The following is a 13,315-nucleotide window of genomic DNA, read 5'->3' on the forward strand; positions in this document are numbered from 1 at the left end:
CAAGAGGACGACAAGAACAGTGAAATACAGGCCAGCTAACATCATTCAGTGTATGCATATGACATCCTTTGTCATTATACCCTCAATTTAGATATGTAAGACTATGATCATGAAGTAGTGGCAGTTGTTGAGACATCTTGCTCAGGTTTGATGACAGACATGATCACTCTATAAGGACCTCATATAACTAGTGGGCTAATAAAAATGCAGCACTCACAGTAGACGCATGAGAGCCTAACTTGATGGACTCCTTGCTCATTCATTGGTCCCTGGGATAAAAGATGTCAAAAAATTAATCCAACTCATGGTGGCTGTACTGTCAGCTCAACTTATGTGTTCTGCACTAGATTTCACCTGAACACCATCAAAAAGCAATGCTGCTGGTGAAAATGTGTAAAAGAAAACAGACAGCCCCTGAAAGCAACAAACCCTCCTCTGCTGGATTCAGTCCCAAGTGAAGGTGAAAGCGAAGACAGACGCAGTGCAGACTATATGAATTCCTTCTGCACCTGTCCTCCTTTTAAGATAAATCAGTATGACGTGGTGATAAAAGCATCACAGCGGATCCCTAAATCCACTGAGAAATGTTAAGAACACTCCTCACGCATGGCCATTTATTTTAGTCGCTCACCTTTTTGAATTATAACCCATGGCTTATAATGGCCTGGATTCATGAGACAGCCTCTTGTTAATGTCCACAGTACAATAGAGCGCACGTGGATCATTGGGTAGACAAACTCCACTCCCTGTAGAGGCTTTGCAGTTGCTTCACACACCTTCTTACAACAGCTGGATCCAGTGGGAAGCTGGCGGTCCACAGGGTATTTGGTTTTCAGTGATTTCATACTGTAAGTTATCAAGACATTCAGACAGAATGAGTTTCATTCGGTACTTACATTTTTATTTATTTATTAAAACTAAGTCCACTGCACACCAATGGGCAGTAAGGCATCATAAAACACACGTCATTCAAAGTCAAAAACATGAGTCACCGCAAACATGAGAGGGCCTTGAGCATGCAGCCATAACTGAGCACCCAAAATATTATGCAGTTTGCTGCAGCAGAATGCGAGATACACTGTGGACAGACACACAGGTAAACACTAACACAAGAACGCATACACGCAAGCAATCGCATGATTCTTGGAGATAATTATAAGTTCCTCAACATTTGTAGTATTGGTTATTAATGAATGTCTGGAATTAACATTTAAAAGTAATAATAAAATGATAAAAATATCTTACACTGTAGTTACCACTGTATAATTTAAATCAGAAATTATATCATAGTTTATTAGCTTATTAACGTATCTGAGGTTAGTGGGCTAAAGCCATTGTCTAGGGACTGTGGTGGTACCACAGAATGAAATAAATCTGTGGTGTTATTGTGATGTATAAAATTAGTTGCACTAGCAGGGGCAACTTAATGACCATAAACAGTATTCGGTTTGTATCAGATATGAACACATGACATAATTTTGCAATGCCTTGCTTGTTTGAGTTACTGCGTCATCTCTAAATTACCCACAAAACCTTGCATTTGAGGGTAGTTTACTGCAGTTGGTTTGGATTCCATTCCCACTCTTTAACAACCTGTACCACAGCTCTCTTGGCAGAGAACTAACAGGCATTCAATGTGTTTATTTGCTCTGTTCCAACAGCACTGTTCCCACCAAATGACCCAAGGAAAGGGAGGATACACACCAGAGGTCACGTAAAGCACTCGTGCTGGATGTGAACCTACACTGACTAACTCGATTAGCTGTTTTTGCACTGTTGAGGTGTGGCTCTTCAACACGGTAAACAGGGAGGGGTTACATCCCCTAAAAGCCTTGTTTGGATATCAACCATAATGCCATTGTGTCACACAACCCCAGTTTGGTAACTATGACAGTAGAAATCTATGACACCTTACACCCCCCCCCCCAGTACCCCTACCAACCAAACAAACTCAGAGAGTGAGCTCACGGTCCCTTAGCAACAGTTGAGTGGATCTACAGAAACAGCCCTGCTGGTAAACTCAGCAGTTGGGTGTGTATCCATATTCAGAGGAACATTACAGAATGGGATTTCATTCAAGATCTGCATGTATGATTCCTCAGAGAGCTTTGCTGAAAGACTTCAATGTCTGAATGAGAGCAGGTAAGAGCAGTCACAGAGCTTGTATCACTGTGGGAGAGTTGATGAAAGGCAGTGTAATCAACTGTAACCTAAGCCCAAACCACACGCACATGCTTTCTGTTAAAATCCTGCCGATAACCCTGCTTGTCCAAGTGTCTGAAACTAAACGGCCGAATCAGTTCCAGAGGTGGGGGCCTTCTGTTTTTCTTTAAAATGTGTCAGGCCGTTAAATGGGCCTGTAAAAAGTGCTAGCTGTGTGAACTGTTGTGAAGTATTGTGCCAGGAAACATCTGCCATGTGCTCTTAAACTTAACACAGAGTTATCAGACAATCGATCAGGCCTACACTATACTGACAGTGTTGGTAGTAAGTCAATTTGTGTGCTTCATTCCCATTGTTTGCATTTGACAAGATTTTTGCAGGGAGTTGGTGACAGTGTCTGCTGCTGGGCAGGAAAATATTTGTTCAGAGATTATTGTCTAGCTTTGTCAGCAATCAGTGCACCTTCTTCAATACCTTTAACTGTCAGCATGCTAACAGAAACATGATATACATTACAACTGCTTTGTTGAATACTCAGTTCTTATTCTATGGTCTGTTCTTCTGTATAGCAGACCACTTCTCTGATTAACACACCATTGCTTTGGACACTCTGATCATCCAATCATGTCATTTTATGCACCTGCTTCAAATTCCAACAGTAAAACTTACTTGATTGCCAGTTGCATAGAAATAAGGCCAACACTGAATTGGGCTACTTTTAAATCCAGCAATGGGATATTTATATCTCATATTAAAAACCTTGTAGGTGACTATCGGCAACCTAAAATTAGTCACTGAGAGGCTGAGTAGGGGAGACTAGCCTGCAGACGCACTGGCAGTCAATTGTTCACGGATCCAGTGGCTGAGTTTTGTGATTTTATACAGTGTGATCTTACAGTCCTCCCTCGACAGCCTTGGCTGTTCATTTCGAGTTCATCAAGTGTTGAGGCGGAAATCCTGTTGATAGTAACCGCAGGATGACCACACTCTGGATGACTTTGAGCGGTTCCAAAGCTCTGGGCAAATTCATGCCTATCAAGAGCTCCACATCTGCATCTATCTCGGGCAGGTAGATGTGTTTCAAATTAAGCCATTTATGCAGCTTTTGCTGCCAGGGGATGTTACTCCTATTCACAGGCATTCTATGTTGAGATGTCTGGCATTTTGCAGTACAACCCATTATCCAATCCAGCCACTTCCAAGTCTGACACAATACAACCGTTCACAATTTTCTCTTGGCCCATGGTGCGCAAAAGAATCTTTGTTTTTCTCCCAGAGAGATTCAGTTTATCCATCAGAGCCAATGTGCAGAAGGATGCTGAACTCGCTTGGTCTAAGAAGGCATAGGTTTCCACTGTCTTCTGACCTTTCGTAGATTTAACCTTTACTGGTACGATAGCTAGCTTACAGTTTTGTTCACGCCCCAGTGAGACCACTGGTTTGGACTGCAACCAAAGAACTGGCCACTGTACCCTCGAAGTTGCTCTTGCCTTTCTCCAAATATGCTCCTCTTTCCTCAGGATGGATGTGAAGCATTCTAGGGTGTCTTAAACCACATGTTTCGCAAGACAGACGTTTCCTGCAGTCCTTGCCGATGTGCCCAGTAAACAAGCAGCCAAAACAAACTCCAATCGTTTTCAGGAAATCAATCTTCACACTGTGTGCCCTCTTCTCCAATAGGGCGCTCAACTCCAGCATGTGTCCACCTTTACAATACAGGCAAGATGAGTGTCCATCTATAACTGTGTTTTCCGGTGTGGTCTTTCTTTACTGCAGAAACAGTAGTGGCAAAGCTACTTCCTTTAGCCCTTGCGAGAGGTGAAGGTTTTGCTCTGTTGTCTTCTTTGTTTGCCAGTAACTTTGGAACATCTTGTTTCCAAATACAGGATCTGGTAGAATCTTTACTTGACGCTCAATAAAACCCACAATATCAACAAACATAGCTCTTCGACGATGCCTTTCCTGGATGTCACATGCCACTGTTCGCCATTTGTCCCTGAGCTTGTAAGGCAAGGCAAATTTGTTTGTATAGCACATTTCAACAACAAGGCAATTCAAAGTGCTTCACATAAAAACATTAAAAACATCAAAACATAAGGCAAAAGAAAAGGAGATTTAAAAACAATTAAGAACATTGATTGAAACATTAAAAACTGTCATTAAAACACCAAAAAGCAGTGTAAGAAATAAAACACAGTAGTAGTAAAATGCAGAAATTGATTAATATCCTTGAATCTGGTTCAATTAAAGGCAGCAGCAAACAGAAAAGTCTTCAATCTTGATTTAAAGGAGCTGAGGGTCTCAGCAGACCTGCAGCTTTCCGGGACTTTGTTCCAGATATGTGGAGCAGTAGGGCAATCTTCTTATCACAGTAAGTAAGTAATTGAATGTAATAATTAGGGGCCGGAATGTAGGAGCCAGGTATGGCCTGTGCCATTTTGTACACCCTTTTTTACTGACAAATGTAGGTGACTATCGGCAACTTAAAATTAGTCACCGAGAGGCTGAGTAGGGGAGACTAAGCTGCAGACGCACTGGCAGTCAATTATTCACGGATCCAGTGGCTGAGTTTTGTGATTTTATTTGTGGACAACAAACAAACTTTTGTGCTGTATAACACACATTCATAAACGTTCAAAATACTTTCTCCTTGATCAACAGCGTCAAACAACGATAATAATGATAATAATAGCATAAATAGCGGTCAGCAAAAAATAAGACTCCCTCTCTCCCCTCCTCTCCTTCTATTCATCCAACTAAACTACGGAACAGCATATGTACCCATTGCTATCCCCAACACCACACTTCTCAATTACTGGAAGTGACAAAAAAGGGTGTACAAAATATAACTGGCTCCTACAAACCTTCACAAACAAAACCAGAAATAAATTTCATGTTCTCATGGTGTACACAAGGCAACACACAGTAGGCGACATATTGCAAATATCCTCAGACTGTACATGCAGTCCACGGTCATAAGGCCTCATTTACCCCCAAATCATTCATTCAATCATTTTCTAAGTCAGTTTTTCTTTCTTTTTAAAACGACCATCCACTTCTTATAGAGAAACTACAGTAATCATTCCTCGCTGCTGTGCGTTATGTGTGACCTTCCTGTAAACTGTAAACTACAGTTGCCATAAAGCTGCGGTAGCAGCCCAGAATGTAAAAATACAACCAGTTTAATATTACAGTAAAATGAAAAACAAAAGCACTTGTGTTCATTTTTGATTATTGGTTATCATTTAATTTCAGAGTTTTTTTAAACTACAAAGACTATGTTAAAATTTGCCATTAAAAAATATTTTTAGAGCATTTGTGTGTCTTTGAGATTAAGAGAGATGAGAGGAGGAGAGAGGGGGAATGACATGCAGCAATGGTTACCGGGCAGAAGTCAGGACATGCTGTTCCATGAACGTGTCAACCAAGAAATTTTAAATTATGGATGACAAAAAGGGAAAACATGATCTGCAGTGCTGATTATCAACACCTCTGAGTATTGATACACACAGGTGTAGTTTGATGAAAATGGAAATAATGTAAATCATATTCTGAGGCATTCACAGCTACCAAACCATCCCAAACAACACTTATGAGAGATTTTAGGGCAAGGTGTTAGACAGTTATCACCACCACCACAACCATCATTAAAACATCAAATTAGGAAATATCTTTTAGAAGAATGGTCATCCCTCCAGTAGAGTAACAGAGACTTGGAGACTTTATGACAGCCAGCACTGATTTGGTAATACGACAAAGGTTAGCTACACAGAACCATCCAAGAAGCCGTCATAGTGCTGCAGCAATGAGTCATAATACCTTGAAATAAGTCAGCATTTTTGCACTTATTTCAGGAAATACTTGCCAGGTGATTGGATGAACCATCTGCCAATCAAACTCTCACCGAAGCCAGTGAGAAAAACATCATTTTCATGGAGAAAAGCCTTCAGTGTCGTTTTCCTCTTTTTTTCAATGAAGAAATAATTTCCAGTTCTTATATTACTAACGCTACTGCAGCATCTACGCTAACCTCTTTAGGTGCTATTTCGAACAAACAGTCGCCTCTCTGTGTCGTCTCACACCCAAACCAATTAAATACAATTCAATTTATTTTGTATAGCCAATATCACAAAATTGCCTCAGAGGTTTTTACAATCTGTACCACAGGTAGCCAACACGGTGCCCGCGGGCACCTGATCGCCCGCAGGAGCAACTGGTCGCCTGCAGGGACCATGTGAGTTGCCCGCAAGGCATGTTCTAAAAAATAGCACTAGTCACCGTGGAGCTCCGTCTACAAATTGTAGTTGCTGTTAATTTTAAATCAAAAACGCTTGCATTATTGTAGATTTTAAAATGACAATATTTCTTGTCATAAGAGAGTTGGGTACCCGGAGGCGCACGGCGGACAGCCAGGACGAGGCCGCCGCACCGCTCTAGGTTTTCAGGTTCCAAATAGCGGGCGCTTCCCGTTGGCGCAGGACGCCGCGAGCGCACCCCGTCGTCAGGTCCGTCAGTCCTCGGAACAGGCCGCGGGGCAATAACTCGTGGGTGGCGGGGGTAGAGGCGAGGCAACGCAATCCGACCGAAAAGGCCCGGACTAGCGGTTTGAACGCGGGAGCCTAAAGACGCTCGCGCGCCTCGGTGGGATGGAGTCCCCCCGCTATAGACGAGACTTTGTACTAGTTTTTTCTTGGAGAAAAAGGTACCATTAGAAAAGCTGGTGTCGGTGACAACGGACGGGGCTCCCGCCATGACGGGTTGGCATGCAGGCTTCATTACGCAATTCAAAGGTGACCCAGACTTCCCAAAATGTTTACATTACCAGCAGGCGCTATGTGCAAAAGTAACCGGCTTTGATCATGTGATGACTCCTGTCGTAAAGATCATAAATGGCATCCACTCCAAAGCCAAACAACACAGGATATTCATAACTGATCATTTGTATAAACATGGGACAGAGTTCATGATTTGTTAAAAAATGTTACAAAAGTGGTTAGTACAAACGAGACATGATTTGAAGACAGTTATTTACTAATAATAGTGATAATTTGTACAAAAATAGGTGTGATTTTCAACCAAATGCTACAAATGTGCTTATTCATACAAAACTGTCAAGAAAGATATTTACAAAAATATCAGAGATGTGATACCTCTGACTTTCAAATGTTGAAACACATTAACATATTAAATATATGTGTTTCTTACCATCATTGTTGTGGAAATCATTGTTAATTATTGTGAGGAATAATTAACATTGACATGACAGTCTCTTCACATATATTATTATTATTATTATTATTATTAATAAAAAGTGATCTGTGCAACTTTGGTAATCAGGAAGTTTGTATCAAACAAGTACCCTTGACGTAGCTCTCAGTTTCAAAAAAGTTGGTGACCCCTGATCTGTACAGATACGACATGCTCTGTCCCAGGACCCTCACATCGGTACAGGAAGAACTCCCCCCAAACATTGCGACTAATAATAATAATAGCAGCACTGGATATAGCACAATAATAATAATGATAATAAAAGAAGTAATGGTATCAGTCATAGTAATAGAAATGTGACTAATAATAATAATAATGATAGTAGCAGTGGGTGTCAGCAGGACCAGGGTCCAGATAACCACGATCCATGAAACCTGTGAGGAGAAAAAGCACAAAGAAGCAAAGTCAGTAATGTGCAATAATGGGACATGAATTCATACAGAAGGAGAGAGAGAAGCTCAGTGTATGTTAAAGCTTTGCACTACTGTTTAGTTAGTTAATTTAATATTATTCTATTTTATTGTATATATTGTGCATTTGTATACTCAATATTTTGTATTATTACTTTTTATTACTTTGATTGCTTACCTGTATCATAATGCTGCTGTCGCGAACAAATTTCCCCGGGATTAATAAAGTATCTATATATCTATTCTAGGAAGTCCCCCGGCAGTCTAGGCCTACAGCAGCTTATCTAGGGCTGGTCCAAGGTAAACCTGAGCCAGCCCTAACATAAACCTGAATCAGCCCTAATTATAAACCTGAACCAGCCCTAACTATAAACCTGAACCAGCCCTAACTATAAACCTGAACCAGCCCTAACTATAAACCTGAGCCAGCCCTAACTATACACCTGAACCAGCCCTAACTATACACCTGAACCAGCCCTAACTATAAACCTGAACCAGCCCTAACTATAAACCTGAACCAGCCCTAACTATAAACCTGAGCCAGCCCTAACTATAAACCTGAGCCAGCCCTAACTATACACCTGAACCAGCCCTAGCTATAAACCTGAACCAGCCCTTACTATAAACCTGAACCAGCCCTTACTATAAACCTGAACCAGCCCTAACTATAAACCTGAGCCAGCCCTAAGTATAAACCTGAGCCAGCCCTAAATATAAACCTGAACCATCCCTAACTATAAACCTGAACCGGCCCTAACTATAAACCTGAACCAGCCCTTACTATAAACCTGAGCTAGCCCTAACTATAAGCGTCTGCCCCCCGGACTGAAACTGGAAGTTGGTTCCACAGAAGAGGAGCTTGATAACTGAAGGCTCTGGCTACAATCCTACTTTTTGAAACTCTAGGTTTTACAAATAACCCTGCATGTAGGGAGCACAGCTCTCTAGTAGGATAATATGGTACTATAAGCTCTTTGAGATATGACCACTACTGCCTGACTAATTAGGGCTTTGTAGGTGAGGAGAAGGATTTTAAATTCTATTCTTGATTTCACAGGGAGCCAGAGCAGAGAAGCTAATACAGGAGCATTAAACCACTGCTGTCGCTGCCTGTACCTCTTCACAGGACGCTGTTTGGTCCGAGCCACTGTGATTTGGACACAAACGCATTACTTGTAACCTAACAAGATGGACTTTTGTGTGATCACGTGACCCTGCGATTCTCTCGTGATATCGAATCTAGCTGCCGTCCAAAGTAACTAGTTCTGGAGGCTCGTGGTACAACAACACCTTACCAAGACACTATGTTGGTTTTTCCTTTCATTCTTTGTCAGCCATAAAATTTCCACAGATTTAAAGCAAGAAGAGCTTAACAAATACTTTGACCAGACCATGTGGTTGACACATTACTTCAACATATTGAATCCAATGTAAATCCTGGTTTCACTTAGTGGATTTAAACAACAGAGCCAAAATGTTTTAGGAATGTTTCAGCTCCATTACAATAAATTCAATACAGATTCTGAACAGATACTTTGAAGATTTTTTCTTTAAGTAATACATTCATCCTATATTCCAAAATCTAAAAATGCTGGGAAGACCCAATTACATAAATGTCACAGTTCAGTCATCCAGCCATCAGTAATTTTCCATCGATCCTGCCTCTGCCCCACTCAGCCTGTCAGCCATACCCACCTCGTCAGTTCACTCCACTCACCTGTGCACACAGCTGCCTCTCATCACATGCAATCAGCCCAGCATATAGTCACCAGCTCCACACTCACTCCTTTGCCAGATTGTTCTTTGCGATGCAAGTCTTTCCAGCGTTCTCCTGCCTGTCTTCCCGGTACCGACCTCGCCTGTCCCTGCTTCGTCTGCCTCCTGGTTATTCGACCTAGCCTTCCGTCCCTGACCAAGAACTTTGCCTCTCCTCTCCTGATTCCTGTTTGCCGGTTTCTAAACCGTTTGCCTGTCTGCCGGAGTCTAAGTAAAACGTTGAACTTTTACCTCTGTCTTCTGAGTCCTTTGTACTGCAACTGGGTCCATACACCACCCGTTACAATAAAGTCATCATCTGTAGCTTTGAAATCCATTTGAAGGGTTAGCGTTAGGGTTATTACAAAGAACACTGACTGTGCACTATCTGTCTTTGCAGTAAAACATGTTGGATGTGTGATGAATGACAGGAAGAAGCATCGGGCAGAGTTTGCAGGTGAAAGCATGTATGTCCACAGCGAGCAGAGGAGGAACTTGCCTCAGAGCGCAGTGTTCACTGTGCTTCCACTGAGACCACGACCCTATGAAGACGCAGGGCTGTCCTCCAGAGGCTCTGAGCTCCTGGGCCTGCAAGGTGACTACATGTAAATATAAGTTAGTATATACAAATCGATCAATATGATAAACTGTAATGGTCTGATCATTGTTCCTGTCACAGTGCAGGGGCTCTGCTGTCCCCTCCAGCAGAGGCCAAGCAGTGGGAGGATGACACACGGGGTGACACCACATAGCAGAGGGGGAGGAGATGGGAGCCTGACACTGCTAAGCAGTCTTAAGGGAAGGCTGGAGAGCAGGGGAAAACCAGCGTCCAGGTCCAGCACCGGCAGCAGACCTGAGACGATTTCAGAAGGTGCAGATTCTGCTGTGTGCCGTAACAGAGATCCAGTCAGGGAAACAGCAGGTGAATGAATCACATATATTCATATATAATATGGTGTATATACTGTTAACTGATGAATCAGTTTCACTATATATATCTATCTATCTATCTATCTATCTATCTATCTATCTATCTCAGAATATGTTATTAAAACATGCATTAAGACAGAGTTAAGGCAGACTCTGATTCTTTTCATTTCCTCTCATATATTAGATTCAATTTCAAAGTAATCACAACAATATGTACATTCAGGCTGCCTCGTGGCTCAAAGGTGTACTGCAGATATAAATGTAAAATAAAAGACAATGGAAGAAATTCTGCAAATGTATTTAGCAGCCCTAATAAAATCCCCAGTGACTCACCTGTGGGTTCCGACCCAGTCTTTGGAATTGACTGCTCTGGTACTAATATGGACCTTGCTTTTATAATTGGTACTAAAGCTGCTGTTTACTCACACTGCTATTCACTTGAAAGGCCTTTTTGATCAGCACACACACACATACACACACAAACACAACAGCTTCCATCTGACTGTAAAACTCCATAATCATATCCAGACTTCTTCTGGCTTTGGGCAGGAGCAGCTGTGCTTATTTCTGGTGACTCCAACAAATAATCCAATCCATTGCCAATTGACATGAAAGTTGCTCTGTTTTGCATTCTTGCTGTATTCTTTGTATTGAGGGCAGTGTCTGTTTTTGCTGCAGTTTGGGTAATTGCCTTTTGGATATCCTCTAGTGATAAGCAGACACAGTTGTTCAGATGTAGTTATGGTCGATCCATCACCCAGTCCCAGATCTAGTGTTTGGATTGTTGGCAAGCTGTACTAACATCTGCAGCATGAATGTGACTGAATTCAAAGCTGCATCTCTGACCGTGACCGACTCTTTGAAACAACATTCTCCTCCCAGAAACTCCAACAACCCCCTGCGACAAGAAGAGGCAGGCTCATCATGGACATCTCGGCGACGCAAACGTTTCACAACTCCATCTGTATCTGCCTTCATCACTCTGTGATGAAGAGGAGCAGGAAGCCGAGGTATGACTTCGTAGTGGTGGCGTTTGGGGTGTGGATGCCGTGGCGAGTCAGAGCAGCCATCTGTATCATTTTCCCGAACTGTTCCTCTGGTAATATCTTCCACGTCACATCTGGTTTTCACCCTCCTTTCCACAATCTGGAACAGAGCTCTAAAACAGGTCTCAGAAGTGATGTCAGTTGGAGGGTGGGGACACAAAAAATATTTTCCCAAGCAATTAGAACAACTGAGTGCATGTAAAAGCCTGACCACTACGTCTACATGGGATATAATCATTCCAGATGAAGTTACATGATGTTCTGTGAGAAATTCAATGTAGAGATGGATAAAGACACAGAGACGTCATGAAGGATGGTCAGCCCGATAAACCTAAAGCAGTTTAACACTTTGTTAAAGTTGCACTAATTCATATTTTTAAATGTAAAATAGATCAAAAGACTGTAATGTTAAAGGTTCCCCTCGTAGTGACGAACCCACAGAGGACTATCACTTTGTGATGTTCCTCATGACGACTTAACTTGATGTGAAAATGGAAGTTTAAACTTAGACTAGTCAACTAGTCTAAAAGTAAGAAAACACTCAGAAAACAGTCAAATGGCAGCACAATTCAATCTACAAGATTAAACATGTTCTAAGAGCCATTTGAAATTGTTAATCAATCGTATTTTAAATGCCACTGAAATCAATATGGCCCCATTGTCTGCTCCGGACATTCGGTTAGAAACTCGCTTCAAAGAAAACAGGGGTCTTGCTTAAATTGTTTTAATATAGTTTCAGTTGCAATTACCATCAATGCAATAACAACCAAAGGAGTCAGGCCATCCATGTTCCACACCTGTAGACTGCTGCATGTGGTGAGTGTTCTATAGTGGAAGCTGGATGAAGCAGTGGGACTGTTAAGAGGACTTCCCAAAATGTTTTTGTTAACGGTCATACGGGTAGACAGGTAGACAGGTCCATGACTGGAAGCTGGAAGAAACATCTCAGTCAGGTCATGTTTAAGGACCTGATTACTACATCACTACATATGTTGCTTTACTCTTTGCAGGACTTCAACAGAGGAGACTAGCGCTCAGGAATCTGAGGTCAAACCAAACAATGCAAAGTCTCTGGTGTTTTCCCAGTCCTTCACACACCAGTCAGAACCAACCAAAAGCAGGACCCGGCACTCCTCAGCACAGCATCTGATGGCATCACACAGATGTGAAGTATAGAGGACCGCAGCGCTCAGAGCAGACAGCAGGAAGAACCTCCATGTGGGCGGGACAGAAAAGAGCCTCTGCAGCTGGATGGATGGAGGCCCCACATACTGGTGAAAAACATGGGCCCCATAATGACATGCTGGAGAGTCTGCCCAAAATTACAAAAAACTACGGGAAAACAAGAGTGTGTACTGCTGGGCCGCTTTAGAAAACAAAGTAATAATACGATGCCTGTGAACAACTGATGAGCTGGTACAACAGCTGGTTGTGTTTGTTTCTAAATCAAACTCACAAGAGGGGCATCTGCAGAGACAAGATGGGGCCACACAGGAGAGTTACCAAAAAGAAAATGCTGCGTTACATTTGGGGTTAAGGAGCCTGTTACAATGTGTACATTTCAATTGTGATGATCATAGTAACTACAGCAACTTAAATCTACAAATCTAAAGCCTCGGTGTGTCACATTTGGTGGCATATATGTCCTTATATGCCCGTGACTTCTTCTGTGTGGTGGTGTTTTTAAAACTCACAGATGTCATACTTGAACAATGATTAATATTCTTTACCATCAACTTTGCT

The 13,315-nt window shown here is 42.0% G+C and overlaps 1 protein-coding gene across 1 annotated transcript; it reads left to right on the forward strand.

The window, feature by feature from the left end:
• Positions 1–2,062: 2,062 nt before the first annotated feature.
• On the forward strand, positions 2,063–13,046 carry LOC137890170 (uncharacterized). The gene is made up of 5 exons (XM_068734304.1): positions 2,063–2,142; positions 10,028–10,191; positions 10,276–10,518; positions 11,409–11,536; positions 12,583–13,046. The coding sequence occupies exons 1-5, from the start codon at positions 2,087–2,089 to the stop codon at positions 12,601–12,603; spliced, it is 612 nt and encodes a 203-aa protein (XP_068590405.1). The 5' UTR covers positions 2,063–2,086; the 3' UTR covers positions 12,604–13,046.
• Positions 13,047–13,315: the final 269 nt, after the last annotated feature.

The sequence above is a fragment of the Cebidichthys violaceus genome, unplaced genomic scaffold, assembly GCF_023349555.1.
Source record: "Cebidichthys violaceus isolate CVI_PGR_0920_01 unplaced genomic scaffold, fCebVio1.0.p SCAF_62, whole genome shotgun sequence".
NCBI lineage: Eukaryota > Metazoa > Chordata > Actinopteri > Perciformes > Stichaeidae > Cebidichthys > Cebidichthys violaceus.